A 16,169-nucleotide genomic window follows, 5' to 3' on the forward strand; every position below is an offset into this window, starting at 1 on the left:
AATTTCAAGAAGCTAGAGCATTTTGAACCCAAAAAGAATCTTAAGAGTTTATCTACTCAGTCATTTTTTACCACAGAGCCAGCAGGGATACTCTAATACCAGTCCCTCCCTCCCCTTATGCACATTGGTACTCAGCTGACTGCTGCTACATCCCACAGCCTAAGCTAGTCAAGAAGAGGAGGCTGTGAACTGCAGTCTGGTATGTTTCAGCTGCTCTTTCTAGACTACATTTTTAATAGCATTTTTAAGGTAACCTATATGACTGTTAGTTTGGTCCGTCAAAGGTCATTTAGACTAGTCATATCCTAGGATTCATATTATTCTGATACAGATATTGTGAAATATTTTTGCTCTTTGACAATTACTAAGTTTTACTGATCAATGCTTTTCTTTTATTACTTTCCACTTTTATGGAAATTTCCATATTTTTGTATTTGTTTCACTCTAGTTTGATTTTTCTTTGGATTTCTAATGAATGCATTTAAGGCTACACACTTCCATCTTAGCACACTTTTGATTATTCCACCAAGGTTTTTCTATGTCATGCTCCTGTTCATCACTCTACATAGTTTAGGATTTCTGTTTTGATTTCCTTTTTCTTCATTCAAAATACTTCTATGTACCTGTTATGTGTCAGGTACTGTAGTAAGAGCTGCATATCTAAAATCAGCTTATTTTTAATTACGTAACTGAAATTATTTGCACATGTGATCTAAATTTTCATTTTGTACAGATTTTCGTGGCTGTCAACTTCTAATGTATTGCAATGCCAGTAAATATAGCTTAAAAGCATAGGGTGTAATTCTGTTTATGCCAATTAATACCCAACATCTGTGGGGCCTACTAAGTGCCAGGTACTATACCTCAAACACTTTATATCATTTGTCAGTTGATATTCAAATCTTATATATAGCCCTTCTTATTTTTCCCAATTGACTGGTCATTTTCTGAGCATAATAATAGAGTCCAGCTGGTTATACAGCACAACCAGAGCATCTCTTTTTACTGATCCCAGCTTTGCTTTTAAGTGAATCTATTATAGAATATACACCTTAATGAGCAGTACCTCCATGAAAAACATGGAGAGATTTCCTAGCTAGGTACCTTCTCAGAATTAACCAAGTTTTGGTTGAGGGTGAGGGCCAAAGGATAAGATGGTGCTGAGTTCCTATTCCTCCCTTTTATGCTTTATAGGCAGTATAGTTGGGGGGAATTAGGAGTAAAGACTGTTAACTGAAACTACAAAAATTAGAATTCAGTTTCCACTACTAACTAGCTATGTGACTTTAGGCAAGTTATTTAAACCTCTCTGTGCCTGCCTTCCTCATCTGTAAAACAGAAACAGTAGTAATCTAACTTACAAGGGTTTTGTGGGGATTAAATGACTTATTGGATATAAAGCCTAGAACAATCAGCACCGTATGCATGTTACCTATTATTAAAAGTTTAGTTTTGAATTCTTCCTTTGCCTAGGTACACAGGTAAGTTTCACAGGTACTCACATTTGGAGCCAAGTACAGGCCTCTAAATTTTGACCTTTTGCTGTGAAAACTTTTTACAATAAGATTTCCATCTGTCTTCTAAGAGAATGCAAAAAAAAAAAAGTCACTAAACACAGCTGGTATAAAAATAAAAAATTACTGTCCCCTCAAAAGCTAAGAATTTGAGAGGATCACTCAGTTTTACATCAAGTAAATTAAACTCATATCTGGATGCAACCCTTCTGCTCATAGTGAGCCAAAGGACTACTGGCCAGCTCACTGTAAGTGACGTATCTGGCTAGAGGACTTACAGTTAAAACTGTGCTAGAACTTAAGGAGCAAAACCATGCAGCTGCCAGTTGATCTGCAGCCGCACTCCACATATTCCTGAACAGCGCTGTAGAAAAGTGTGGTCTTGGGCCAAGCTGGTCCACAATGAGGTAAGTTGGGAGTTGGAGTAAATGCTTAGCAACTTTTATAGCAACTGAGCATTGCTGTGATATTTGTACTTTATACTAAAATACTGGTCCTCAATGGATTGGAAATAAAACCTGGCCTTCACCATAGAGAATCTGAGAAGTACTGCCCTAGAACTCACCTGTGGCCCTGTACCTATCAGTGCTATGCAGTGTCTGCTCAACTATTCCGGGTGGCCATCTTTTAGGCTTTTGGGGGCAGGCAAATGACAAAGGCATGCCTCTCTGTCATGCCCAGCTTTATCCACTCATGCAATGATCAAACAAGAAGCAGTTACAGTTAAGGAGTAGAGTAAGTTAAGTTAGAACCACTAGTTCTAAAGGACTGGTCAAACTTACTTGCTGTATTTCATGTCCTGTAAAGGACATCTGGGACGTACAGATGCTTTTGGTCAAATGGTTTTTAAAATTCTATTTCATCAGTCCTATGCACTCTTTCAGCAACCACAGAAAAATCTCAATTCTGGGGGCATAGGCCATAGTTTCATCTTTTCTCCAAAAATTTGATGAGGCATTACTAATCCCTAAATGGCCAAAGGGGACAGGAGCAAGGGCAGGTACCAAGTGAAGATTTGGGATGTCTTACTGTTTCTACTTTAAAAGTCGAGAAAGATTAGACCTCGACAGTTCAACAGCAACAGTGATAGTATCCCACACTCCTTTTCATGAAAGGTTTTCGGAACCATCACATCACACAGGTACCACCTAACCAGCCTTACCCAAGGAATGCAGATCAGTATGATACTGATCATCAGTTATAAAAATCCACCTCCACAATAAGGCTCTACAACAAACACTTAACTACTTAAAAATAAAAGCAGACAATGTTCTTAAACATCTGCAGAATTCTTAGTCCAATGCTAACAACCTGGAAAAAGAGTTAACTGGTATAGAATTCTCACTTAGTCATTTCCACTTAGCCTCTCAAAACGAAGCCAACAAAAGTTAACATAATATTTAAGAATAAAAGCCAAAAAACTCCCAATCATCTAGCAAAACAAAACTTTAAAAAGAGGTATCTTAAAGACTCAGGTCAAATCTAACCCTACAGTTGCTCCATCCATGTTTATAAGCATGCTGCTACACTCACCGAAGCCAAGCATGGCACCTTATCAAGGTTAAAGAACTCATTAAAGTCAAATTCTCCTGGGGATTGCTCGGGCAAGACGGCATCCCTTGGCACTTCCTGATCAGCAGCAGGCTCCTGTTCAAGGATGACCTCCACCTCATCCTCTTCGGCCACTCCTCCATTGCACTCGACCATGCCTGAAAGCAAAACCGGACAAAGACAGTCTGATCATGTAAACTGCTCCAGACATATTTTGTGGCCTCAGCATCATCACACATGCAGAAGAGCCACAGATGACTTTAAAAGCAGACTTCTTGTGCCAGTGCAGCACTTGCAACAGTAAAACAGTTCCCTTCCTATGGGAGCTAGAGGAGGAAAAAAGACTTAATAACAAGCCAGAACACCAACATGATTTAGGAAGGATTATGATCCCTCCTCTGCCCATTCTTCAAGTTTTCTATAATGTAGTGGATTTTTTTCTAATTTTTTATTTTAAAGGACAATTTTTGAGCCTCTCTTGCTGCTTAAAAATGGAATGAAATTAATTTGGCTCTGCTCTCACCCATGCATCTGCATCACCACTTTAAGTCAGGGTTCAGCAACCTAAGGTATTTATGTGAAACCTAGTCCAAGGGCAAGTTTCATTTGCCTACTGATTGTAGTTCATCCTTCAAGGCAAAGCTCAAATGTCACCTCCACTAGGAAGTCTGCACTGCCTACCCATTTTTACCCTACCAAAAAATTAATCACCGCCTTCTCTATAATGTTTGTGTTATCTCTCAGAGTACTTATCACACTATATTATAGGAACAGTCTGGTGAGACCGAGCTTTCTGAGGCAGGAAAGCTGCTCTCATCAGCTTTGTCTTACTCTGCAGTGCCTGGTTCATTTAAAACTGAGTTATGTCTGGTTGTTAGGATGGGAAGATAAGGTCTAAGAGAAGCTACCAAGTTTCCATTTAAGGAAGCCAACATCTTAGTTTTAGCCAGAGGATGGGCAAAAGGAAAAATCCTTCAGATACAAACAGACTTTTTTTTCCTTTTAAAATAAGTGCACTGAGATACTGGAAAATCAACTTTTTAATTTGAAGAACAGAACTCCTAAAGCCCCTTCCTGCAAAAGCACCGATGTAAAAGCTGCCTATAGTTTCAAGATCACAGCAGACATGAAGTCCTCCTAGGAAAAAAAAAGTGCCAAAGCCTGGACCCATCCCTTCTCAAAAGGCCCCAACAGGACTGCAGTCTCATTATTCATCCAGGATATTCTAGACCAAGAGAGGCTAAATGCTATCATCTGCTTTCATTCCAATAACACTTCAAAAAGCTAGACAGCAAGGCAGGGGACAACAACTGAAAGGTTAAGTGGCTTGCTTACCCAAGGTCTCAATACTAGCAGGTGGCAGAAATTTCAACCCTAGGTGGGCCAGCAGTGCTCTTCTATGCTGTGCTGTGTGTGTAAGGCAGCACTGCCCCTCCACAGAGGTGCCTGCCGCCTCAGAACCCTGGGCCTTCTGAGGGCCTAAGGCAACTGGCGAGATGGACGTTTATGAGCCATGGACAAGGCAACGGGCAGCCTCTCCAGTGGGTCAGCACACACTTACTGCCAACCAGCAGAGGTAAACGATGTTCCTTAAAGACTGACATTTAACTAAAATGACTACTTTGGTGGAGGTATTTTCCTCATTTTACAGACAAAGAAACCGAGCCCTAGAAAAGGTAAACAACTTAATAGCCTAATCAATGCCAAGTTTGTGTCCTTTTCCACTAGAGCAGTGCTTCTCTCTAACTCATTTAACCCACCAGAACCTGTCTACCTACTTTAGGATGAGAGCCAGAAGACAGAGTCTGTACTTAGTTCATACTCTTACAAAAAAAACTTTAGTATTTCTCCTATTCTCTTTTATTTTGTGTTGAGATGAGAACATCTCTTAACAGAGATGCAAGCAGCAAAAGTGCCCCATGTGTAATTTTATGCCAGCTTGAGAGCAAACGGGGCCTGACAACTGAGAATGGGTAGGAACATGCATTAGCAGACAGACAAACACAACTGGCCATTTATTATGATAGTCTCAAAAGCCAGGGACCCAGGAAAGATAACTAAGGGCAAGTGTTACCACATTTCAGAATGAACATATACTTTTCTTTTCTTTCTTTTTTTTTTTTTTTTTTTTTTGGCTGCACTGCACGGCATACAGGATCTTAGTTCCCCGACTAGTGATAGAACCCATGCCCCGTGGAGTCTTAACCACTGGACTGCCAGGGAAGTCCAGAATGAACATATACTTTTCATTAGAGAGAATACAAATTAAAATTTTCTATCAGTGGAGGGTTTTAACCATTTCCTCCTTCTACATAATTGTTTTATCTGTTTATAAGTGAAATACATATTCAGATTGTTTCATTCATCACCATATGTACAATACCTAGCACTGGGCCCTGTAGAGCAGGTGCTCAACACACACTTGTATTAAAATCATGCAGGCAAGGAACACATTTGTCTTGTCCATGGCTATACTCCCAGCACTATTACATGCCTGCAGAGAACTCTACATACCAAGTTCAATGGAAAGCTGGAACACAGACATAAATGGACTCAAAGGCACTCATCATCCCTCCCCGTCCTTTCGTTCTTGCAGCCAAGATGCAACTAGAGTACCTGTTTATCTTAAACACAGTAGCTAGGGCAATTAACCAATGGGGTGAGAGAGCCCGGACCTCTGGATTCTATTGATACTTGAGGTGCTGCCATTAAACCCACGGGACAGGGTCTTGGTTGTCACCTCTTTCCAGTCCTGTCTCTTTGCATCTGTAAGGTGAGGAGGTGACACTACTGATATATTTTGCTACTTTTGGCTCCTCCTGTGTTGATACAAGAATGGTTGAAATTCAGATTTCATCTCAGTTAAGAAAAAGATGGGCTTTTTCTCATCAGAAGCCTGATCTTTACCATGAGGTGAAAAGACCACACTTGCTGGTGCTGCTTTAATCTGAGCATGAGACAAAGGCATCTCTCAAAGGCAATTTAACAGCAAAGTCTCCCAAGTTACCCACCTGCCTCTTCCCTGCTTCCTCCCAAGACCACCAGCCTGGTCACTGCTCTGAACACGACTAGTGGGCCCCCACCCTTCACCAGGTACCCCTCGCACATTAGCTCTGGCTTCTTCGGTTTAGCAAGGAGGACACCTGAGAAAAGTGAGTTTGGGAGAAGCCAAGTGACAACACTATGAACCCTAACACCATGGTGAAGGAGGTGGGCTCTGAAGCACAGCATCCTGTTCAACTCCCAATTTCCCTACTCACTTCTTCAGTGTCCACAGACAAGTCACACAAGCCGCCTGCATCTCCATTTGCTCATCTGTAAGATGGGCGCAATAATATCTGCCTCACAGGGTTGTTAGAAGTAGGATTACATAGACAAAACGCTTACCACGTGTCCAGTACATACATGCTTAATAAATGAGACCCCTCATTATTTCTATCACATGCTCTTACCTCTGGGGAACACTTTCGTGTACACAGTGCTCTTACTGGGTAATGGGAGACTTTTCTGTTTAGCACTGCAGGCAGGACAAATTGAGGAGACAGTACAATCTACACACAGTGAACTCACAGGAAGAAGTTTCAAAATCAGGCTTCAACATTAAAAACTTGCCACTTTTAACACTGGTGCCTATTCCTAAGTGTACAATTAAGCCAATTATAAGCACATCTCATTTCAGAACAGTGAGCTTTCCTCTGAAAGTTTCTGCTGACCTTCCTTCACAGAGGCTGTCCGTCGCCTTGTTCTTTTTCTCCCCTTATGGTCTTCTTCCAGTATCTTATCATCAAAGCCAGTCAGCTCAATGGTTTCAGACTGACTTGTGGGTCCAGCTGAGAACCATTCTGGTTCTTCTTCTGTGTAGGAATCATTTCTTCTACGCTCAAAGACACGCTTACTATCCACAAACTCCCTCTGGAAAAGTACATAATGCAAAATAAAAAACAGGATTCTAGTTAAGGCATTTCTACCTCAATCAAGGACTGATGAATTAAATAACGCTCAGTAGTACAATGAAGATGCTATGCTACAGACCTGAAGCCCCTCCCCACCCCCAGCTCTCTGTTCCTCCCTCTGGCTTAACAATGGGCTATGTTCACCCAGCATTTCAAGGTAACCCGGTATAAACGAAGTGAACACACAAGGTGCCACAGGATCTAGAAGACAAACCCTGAAACGCTTGTCCTTGTAGTCCCTCTCTCGGTCTCTGTCTCTCAAGTCTCGCAGGTCCTTATCGCTAAGACGGTGATCCTTCTCAAAGGTCCGAGCAGAGATTATCCTCCCACTGCCAATCCTTCGTCCACCAAGCAGGCGGAGCCCATCACTGTCTTTCTCCAATGGGCTTCCTGAGCGCCGGGAGCTAACAGCAGCTGTCACGTGGCAGCCCCCTCCAAAGCTTCGTCTCTGTGGGCTGAGAACAACATCTAAGTCATCTTCTTTCACACGCTCTCGAGGATCTGGAAAGATGCCGGAAAGAAAAGTTAAGCAAACCAGCAAGGGTATTCTTCCTCTCTAGGTGGTCTGTCCATGACTGGTGGCCATGGGGGTACTGGAAAAGAGTCACCACTAAAACAGCTAGAGAGTTCACATATTTAACGAAGATGAGCAAACCTTCATCTCTTCGGAGGAATAAATGTACTTTATAATCAATAATTTTCCATGATTAATCTCCATAATCCCTTTGTTTTGACTAAATCCCTTTTTTTTTTTTTTTTTAATTTGCTGCGCAGTGCGGCATGCAGGATCTTAGTTCCCCGACCAGGGATCGAACCCGTGCCCCCTCCAGTGGAAATACGGAGTGTTAACCACTGGACTGCCAGGTAAGTCCCTTGACTAAATTCTTATCTATGTAATTATTAGCAAATGTTTTGTCAATTAATAAACTACAGTAGGTGTCAGTATTTGAAACAGTAACCACTTAAAAAGTTAAAGTATTGAACAGCTGAATATCCACATGCAAAAAAAAGACTTAAATTCATACCTACCACCATATACAAAAATTAACTCAAAATGGATCATAGATCTAAATGTAACCCCTAAAGCTATAAAACTTCTAGAAGAAAATATGGAGGAAATCTATGACACTGGGTTAGCACAGTTTTCTTAGGCATGACACCAAGAGCACAATCTATCTTAAAAAATGATAAACTGGATTTGATCAATATCTAAAACTTTTGCATTTTGAAAGTTACTGTTCAGAGAATACAAAAACAAGCCACAGACTCGGAGAACATATTTCAAAGAATATATCTGAGGGAATTCCCATGGTTAGGGCTCTGAGCTCTCACTGCCGAGGGCGCCGGTTCGAACCCTGGTTGGGGAACTAAGATACTGCAAGCCACAAGGCGTGGCCAAAAAAAGAATATATCTCATAAAGGACCTGTATCCGATACATTAAAAAAAAAAAAGGACAACTGGTTTGAAGAGCCACTTCACCAAAGATGATATATGGATGGCAAATAAGTATATGAAAAGATACTCAACATTAATCATTAGGGAAATGTAAATCAAACAATAATGTGATACATGCCTATTAGACTGGCTAAAATCAAAAAGACTGACCGTTCCAAGTGCTGACGAGGATGTGAAGCAAGTAGAACTTTCACACACTGCTGGTGGAAATGTAAAATGGTATAACCACTTTGCAAAACAGCTTGGCAGTTTCTCAAAACATTAAAGATACATCTACTATAGAACCCAGCCATCCGACTCTTAAGATATTCAGCCGAGAAAAGAAAGCATGTCTATAGAGAGACTTGTACATGAATGTTCAGAGTAGTTTTGGTTAACAGTCAGAAACTTGAAACAACCCAAATGTCTATCAACAGATAAATCGATAAACTATGACAAATTCACACAATGGAATACTACTAGGCAATAAAAAGGAACGAACTTTTATATACCCCAAAACATGAATGAATCTTAAAACAACTATTTTGAGTGGAAGAAGCTACGCAAAGAATACGTACTGTATAATTCCATTTATATTAAGTTCTAGGAAATGTAAACTAATCTATAGTGACAGAAAGCCGACCAGTGCTTGCCTGCAGGGCGGGGGTGGAGTGTAAGAAGGGACACATGGGGTGCTAGGGAACTTTTAGCTGTAATGGAAATGCTTATTACTTTGATCGTGGTAATGGCTTCACATTGTATTCACATGTCAAAACATCATATGGTACACTTTATGTGCCATTTATGTACCAGTCTATTGAATGCCAATTTTACCTCAATAAAGATGTAAGAAAAACATGTCACCACACACAAAAATTCTTCCTAGGAAAATCAGAAAACTAAAGATAAGTCCAAGTGAGGAACACCTCCTTTAATCCTCTCACTAGAAACATTTCCTAAAATGTTTTGGTATGCACTTTTCCAGAATTTCCATGCAGTGTCTGTTTTCTTCCAAAAATAAGACACAAAATAGACAGTTTTGTATAACTTGGTGAACATGTCTCCAACATGTTTTTACAGCTGAACACTCCTATATATGGATATACCAAAGTTTACTCAACTTCATTTCTACTGCTGGACATTTAGGTTGCTTCTAAGTTTTCATCTGTGTAGAAGGGTCTTACAGCTCAAGCTACAGTCATCACCCCATCTTCTTTGCTCAGTTCCAAGTTGGTTTTATGCATGTTCCTCTCATCTCAAAAAGAGTTCCCTCTTGCAACAAGTTCCTTGACTAGCTTTTATATTGCCAGCTATCCATTTCACTTTTCTAGTTTAAAGGGGGAAAGGTATGGAAGATCAAACTTTACTCCAGTCGCAAACCACATCGAAACCCAGTATTCAGATCATACTCTATTGTGAATTAAGAATTGCCAGAACTAACTTATACCTGAGGAAAAGTCTCACCTGAGACTGGGCATAACCAGCTCTCCAGCGCAGCTTTAGGGTCCCCACATCTAACTCAGTTATCCACTTCAATGAAAGACCTGGTACTTTTAATTCAAAAGCACATAGCCTAATACAGTCTACTCACCACTGCTACATAGGAAGGCTATGATTTTACTCTGCTAGCTAATCAGAAATGAACTGTTTAAAATAATAAATAAAATAAAATTCAAAAAAAAAAAAAAAAAGAAATGAACTGTTAAGTCAGTTTCCTGATAATGATACTTTCTCCCAATGCATAAAACTCTCACAGCTAAGAATGAAGCCAGCAGCAAAGAGCACTGTCTACAAAATCGCTGCCCCCACTTCTCAGAGACTGTGCTCACCTACTATCCTGCGCACCAGGGAAGGCCGATCTGTATCTAACTCTTTCTTCAGACTTTCCATTGGCGAACTCCGTCCTGAAGCCGGGTAGAGGGAGGCATGCCACTTCTCAGGGTCCCAGACACCATCACTGCAAGTCAAAGGGCACCTACAGTTAGCACTTACACCACGAATAACACATGTAGTCTAATTTCTACTACTTCAGGTGACAGGTTATGGAAACCCCTTTTCAATATAAAACTTCATGGTTGCCATCAGAATGGTTCTCTCTTTTAAAATGAGAACAAAAACTAATAAATTCAGCAATACATCATTGTTGTTCGCATAATAGCAATAGTCACTTGAAAAGCAGTGGTTTGTGCATAAATGAAACATCCAGACCACAAACCTTGGGGTGCATATGGATTATAGTACCTATGCCTGTCCTATACAAAGAAATGCTCCATAAATATTGATTACTCAGTTTACTGAAGATTAGTACAGGGAGGAGAAAGCCCCTTAATCCTCTTATTGGAAGCAGCTCCTGGAATGCTTAGTGTATATGTTCCAGAATTTCTATGTACAGTCTCAGTTTTTCCCACAAGTAGGACAGACAGCTCTTTAAGAGCCTAAAGTCTGTAGTCTGGGTTTGACTTTGTTACTCCCACGCTAATGATGGGGTGGCAGGTGGTGCAGTGTGCAGAGGAGAAGCTTTGGAGCCCAACGATCTGGTACCTAACTCTAGCTCTGCTAGGATGAGAAACTCTTTCCTCCATCTCTCTTATTTTCATTATTATTATTAGGCACAATGTCTCCACTTCAGAATCAAAGGGAATATGTGCCCATGATAACTATTTTATGCCAAGAAGAAACAGCTGTAACAAGAAAATTGAATTTGAGGCATAAAAAACCTTTACAGCTTTAATGAAGAAAAAACGAAACAAAAACAAAGAAAACCCCCAGCTAATCTGAGACTTAGCAAAAACTCCTAACTAATTAGAATCGCCATTATTCAAGTATCACCCTCACCAGGGGAAAGTGGTGAGGAGTCCAGATTCAGCAACCTTCTGAACTGTCCATGTACAAAATTTAAAAAAGCGTGTGCTATTCTACCAAAAAATTAAACACTATATATATGAAAAAAATGTGGGCCAATATGAACCATCTACCTTGATATTTAAGAAGTGACCTTAAAGTCTTAAGATAACCATAAGAAGTGCAATGTAGGGTTATTCTAAGAGACTTTCAGACCATTTTTAGCTATAGCCTTCTCAAACCAAAGCTTTCTACCTTATGAAAGAGCCCAAGATGCAAAAGGGCTAATGTGGGGACTTCCCTGGCAGTCAAGTGGTTAAGACTCTGTGCTTCCACTGCAGGGGGCTCGGGTTCCATCCATGGTCAGGGAACTAAGATGCTGCATGCCGTACAGTGCGGCAAAAACAAAACAAAACAAACCACCCCCAAAAATCTGAATGGTTGAATGGTTCTCTTGTTTGGGGGTGAGGGGTGGGGGACTGATAAAAGGCCCAGAGTCCTCCTGATCGTCCTGCCCCAGGCAGGCCCTTGAAGGACCCTCAAAGCACAGTGCAAAAAACCACTGGTAGAGAGAAAAGACTCTGGTCAGGACTCCTGTGTTCAAGTCTTAATTCTGCTTTCTGACAATGTGCCTTTGACCAATGTGTCATTTTCTAGTTTTAGTTTCATCACCAGTTAGTTGAAAGAGAATTGGTTCAGTTGTCCTTAGAGTTCCTTGCAGCTTAAATCTCTGAATTTCAGCTAATTAATAACAAAGCTGATGAAGACAGTGCAGTGAGATGCTATTTAGTCATGTTCATAGCTTACGTGCAATTTATTTGTGTGGAAGCCCAATGTCATTACCCCTGAAATCTCCCCACTCGTAATTCCAGCCAAACAATACAACTCCATTTATTAAGTTTGGTGTAACAAGAAGTTGACCCCCCCAGATACCTGTCGTATTTCTCAGAGAGGCACGAAGGCCTTTGTTTGGAATGAGGGCGTTCTTTAATATCCAAGAGCTCCTCCTAGAAAGAGAAATCATATGGTGATTTTGAACAATATTTCTTGGGCCACATATTTTCAACTTATTTTTGTTATCAGTAACTGACTGTCTACCTTAAGCAGTTCATACAGTTCTTATTTATTTACACCCTGACTTATTCCAGAAAGGACCAGAGTCAGCTCAAGGTTCTCACCAGAAGCTCAAGCAGAACTGGCAAATAACGTAAGTGATCAGTTTATTGCTAAAATACACTCTCTCATAAACTTCAGTCCAATAATATACCCCACAACACTGAACGCTGATCAAGGCATGGTAGCTTCAGGCTTACATAAAACCTTCAGCTATTCTGACTGGTCTTAAAATGCATTAGATGCCAACTTACAAGGGGATAGTTTTTGGTTTTTTTTTAATGTACATGGTCCTTTACCCCTAAATACTTCAGTGCCTGTTTCCTAAAAATGAGCATATTCTTTCACAGCCTTTTTTTTGTGGCTCCATGACAGAATTAAGCCCTATAGAAAATAATTTGAATGACTATTTTTCCATTCTCCCAAGGATTATACTTGGCCAGTATCATTTTAGATGCACAGGAGAGAAGAGAATCTATTACATACAATGGATGCCTTAGGGCATAAGGGCTCACTTCTGCAGAACCTGGTTGAGAAGTGCTGTCAGTTTTATACAACCAGTTATCAATAACACTTTATCCCTCGATTCCAATTTTGTCAAATGACCCAATAATGTCCTTTGTATTACCTTTTATTAGAATCTAACACAGGATCCAGTATAGAACCAGATATTGGTTGTCATGTCTCTTTGGTCTCTAATCTGGAACATTTCTACAACTTCTTTTGTCTTTTATGACATTAGCATTTCTAAAGAATAAAGCCTACTTTTTTTTTAAAGAGAACATTATTCATTTTAGGTTTGTCTAATGTTTCTTCATGATTAGATTGAGGCTAAGCATCTCTGGAGCAGAATACTAACCTAAGAGATGTCCACCTCAGAGCATCACCTCTGGATGCTTATGTCACCCATCTGCCCCTCATCAGTGATGTTAACTTGATGTAAACCACCTGGTCAAGGTATTCTCCAGTTTTACTCTTTAGTTACTACATTCCCACTTGCAATCAGTATGCAATCTGTGGGGCAGACACTTTAAAATCATCCAAATATACTGGCCTTCATCAAAATTTCCCCCTAAATTTAGCATCTACTGGTGATTCTGAGCCAAACCAATCTTGATTTTTCAACTGTAGGCCTCCTTCCATAATTACCAGTCAGGCACTTGGCATTCCACTGTAAATACAAACCCTCCCTTCTCCCCCTTTTATTTACCTATTTATTACTGACATGGGCTCACAGATTCCCAGCTTTTCCAATGGTCTATAATTCATTAATGTCCTTAATTATTTTGGTGCTCAAATTGAGAGTTTCTTCAAGCTGGCTCCTGCATCCTTTAGACATGCCCCATCATTTTTTAAAAGCACTTTCTTACTTTCTATCTTATGTTGTACCCATCCTGTCCTAACCCCAGAGTCAGCCATTTCTTGAGAAATCCAAGTTCCTTTAAGTGGGGAATAGTATAATAAATCAAGATTTGGGAACTGGGTATCCTCATTTGCTTCTAGGCCCTCTCAGCAGAACTAGGAAATATGTGCGGTTATATATGCACACGTGTGCACACACACACACCTGCTCATACACATGCATATACACAAAACCATTGCCTCCTTTTTATATAAACATTTTCATAGTAAAGTTAAAAACAGCAATTCCCAAACTCTCAGTACCAGTAAAATGCTACAACTGCCTTGCAAAAAAGCCTATACCACTGTGCTGTGGCCTCTCCAACACCCCCGTCACAGGCCTCACAACAGAATGCTTGCTGCTTCTCTGATCACTGCTTCCCATATCTTGGGGTAAATATGGAGGGATAGAGTTACTCTCTCAGCTTACAGGAATCACAGCATATAAGCATGCCATGAAATTACTCAGTATCTTCATATACCTGAGGCACCTAAATGTTTTCTCCATTAGGTGAGAAATAGCAAAATGCCCTAGAACAAGATGACATTTTAGTTTTAAAACCAGAATATCAATTATTTACATTTATTTAGGATTCATTTATGAATTATGTCTTATTAATTGGGTAGCAATACCTAGAAAAATTTGGAAGTCTGAGATAAACAGAATTCCAAATATAAGAAAATGTCTAAAGGCTACTCAAAATTCTGAAAAAGCTGTCAAAGTACTGACATACCACCTGCAAATTGCCAGTAGAGACTGAGTCCAGTGAAATCTGCATGGTGAACACAGTGTCAGAAGGGCAGGAGTGACACAAATTTAGTGGTGAGGGCTGGGTAAGATGGACCAATAGTAGTTATGATGATTGCAGATGCAACAATACAGAAATCCTAAGAACAGCAGGGCTTAAAACATTTTCCAGTAAAAACAGGAAGGACCTTGCAATATAGGAAATACTTATACACTACAGGAAAAAACACTGCAAAGCAATCTTCTGCTATTAGAAGCAACCCAAAGATTATTACATATCCCCTCGCTCCACCACCCTCAAATCTGAATATTAAACTAAGAACCCTAGTATACTATTAAACCAATGGCAATATATTTCATACTTAAATATGTATACTCTCAATATACAAAAAGTTTCTAAACAATGAGGCTCTGTTTGAAACTTTTAACTCCAGATGATAATAGGGAGCCCAACTGATAGGTGTTCTCTATTATTACTACAGCTGTTTGCTGAAACGCTAATGATTTTATCTATTTATTTAGGAGTCAACTTGCAAAGATTAAAATTTTAACACAGCCGCAAAACATGTAGATGGACCAAAATGTTCTATTTGCGGGGATCAAAAAATATTTGAACAAAGGTAAAAAAAAGCCTTACAAAAAAGGGAAATGAGGAGGCTAAGGAGAGATGACAACTAAATGTAATATGGTCTCCTGGATGGAATCCTGGAACAAAAAAAGGACATTAACTAAGGAAATGTGAATAAAGTATGGACTTTAATCACAATGTATCAACATTGTTAATTGTAATAACTGTACCATAGCAACATAAGATATGTTCCCAGTTTTTCTGTAAATCTAAAACTGCTCAAAAAAATAAAGTTTACCCCTGTCTCATACCATATACAAAAAGAAACTCAAAATGTATCAAAGACTTAAACATATGAACTATGACTATAAAACTCTTAGAAGAAGACATAGGTATAAAATCTTCATGACCTTGGATTAAGCAATGTTATTTAGCTACGACAACAAAAGCCTAAGCAACCAAAGAAAAAAGATAAATCTGACTTCAAATTTAGAAATTTTTTTGCTTCATATGACACTATAAAGAAAGTGAAATGACAACCCACAAGACAGAAAAAAATATTTACAAATCATGTATCTGATAAGAGTCTAGAATATAGAGAGAACACATACAACTCAACAACAAAAAGACAATAACCCAATTTAAAAAACAGGTAAAAGATCAATAGATTTTTCTCCAAAGATACACAAATGGCCAACAAACACATGAAAGATGTTCAACATCATTAGTCATCAGGCAAATGCAAGTCAAAACCACAGCGAGATACCATGTAATGTCTACTAGGACGGCTATTTTTAAAAAAAGGGAAAATAAGTATTGACAAGGAGGTAGAGAAACTGGAACCTTCTAACATTGCTGATGGGAATGGAAAATGGTGCGGCTGCTGTGGAAAATGGTGGCAGTTCCTCAAAAACTTAAACACAGTTACCACATGATCCAGCAATCCCACTCCTAGGTATAAACCAAAGAAAAATGAAAAATTATGTTCACACAAAAACCTTGTACACAAATGCTCACAGCATTATTCACAACAGCCAAAAAGTTT

General features: G+C 39.6%; 1 protein-coding gene across 7 annotated transcripts in view; it reads right to left on the reverse strand.

Annotated features, from left to right (window-relative positions):
* Positions 1–16,169, reverse strand: part of EIF4ENIF1 (eukaryotic translation initiation factor 4E nuclear import factor 1) — a 42,595-nt gene that overhangs the window by 15,899 nt on the left and 10,527 nt on the right. For all 7 annotated transcript variants that reach the window (XM_082416980.1, XM_082416982.1, XM_082416979.1 and 4 more), the window contains 5 exons: positions 12,228–12,301; positions 10,283–10,410; positions 7,233–7,519; positions 6,779–6,977; positions 3,048–3,223 (listed from right to left, as the gene is read on the reverse strand). In XM_082416980.1, the coding sequence (XP_082273106.1) occupies positions 3,048–3,223; positions 6,779–6,977; positions 7,233–7,519; positions 10,283–10,410; positions 12,228–12,301 (864 nt within the window). The remainder of the gene's footprint in view (positions 1–3,047; positions 3,224–6,778; positions 6,978–7,232; positions 7,520–10,282; positions 10,411–12,227; positions 12,302–16,169) is intronic.

This window comes from Balaenoptera physalus, assembly GCF_965194825.1.
Source record: "Balaenoptera physalus genome assembly, chromosome: 12".
Taxonomy (NCBI): Eukaryota; Metazoa; Chordata; class Mammalia; order Artiodactyla; family Balaenopteridae; genus Balaenoptera; species Balaenoptera physalus.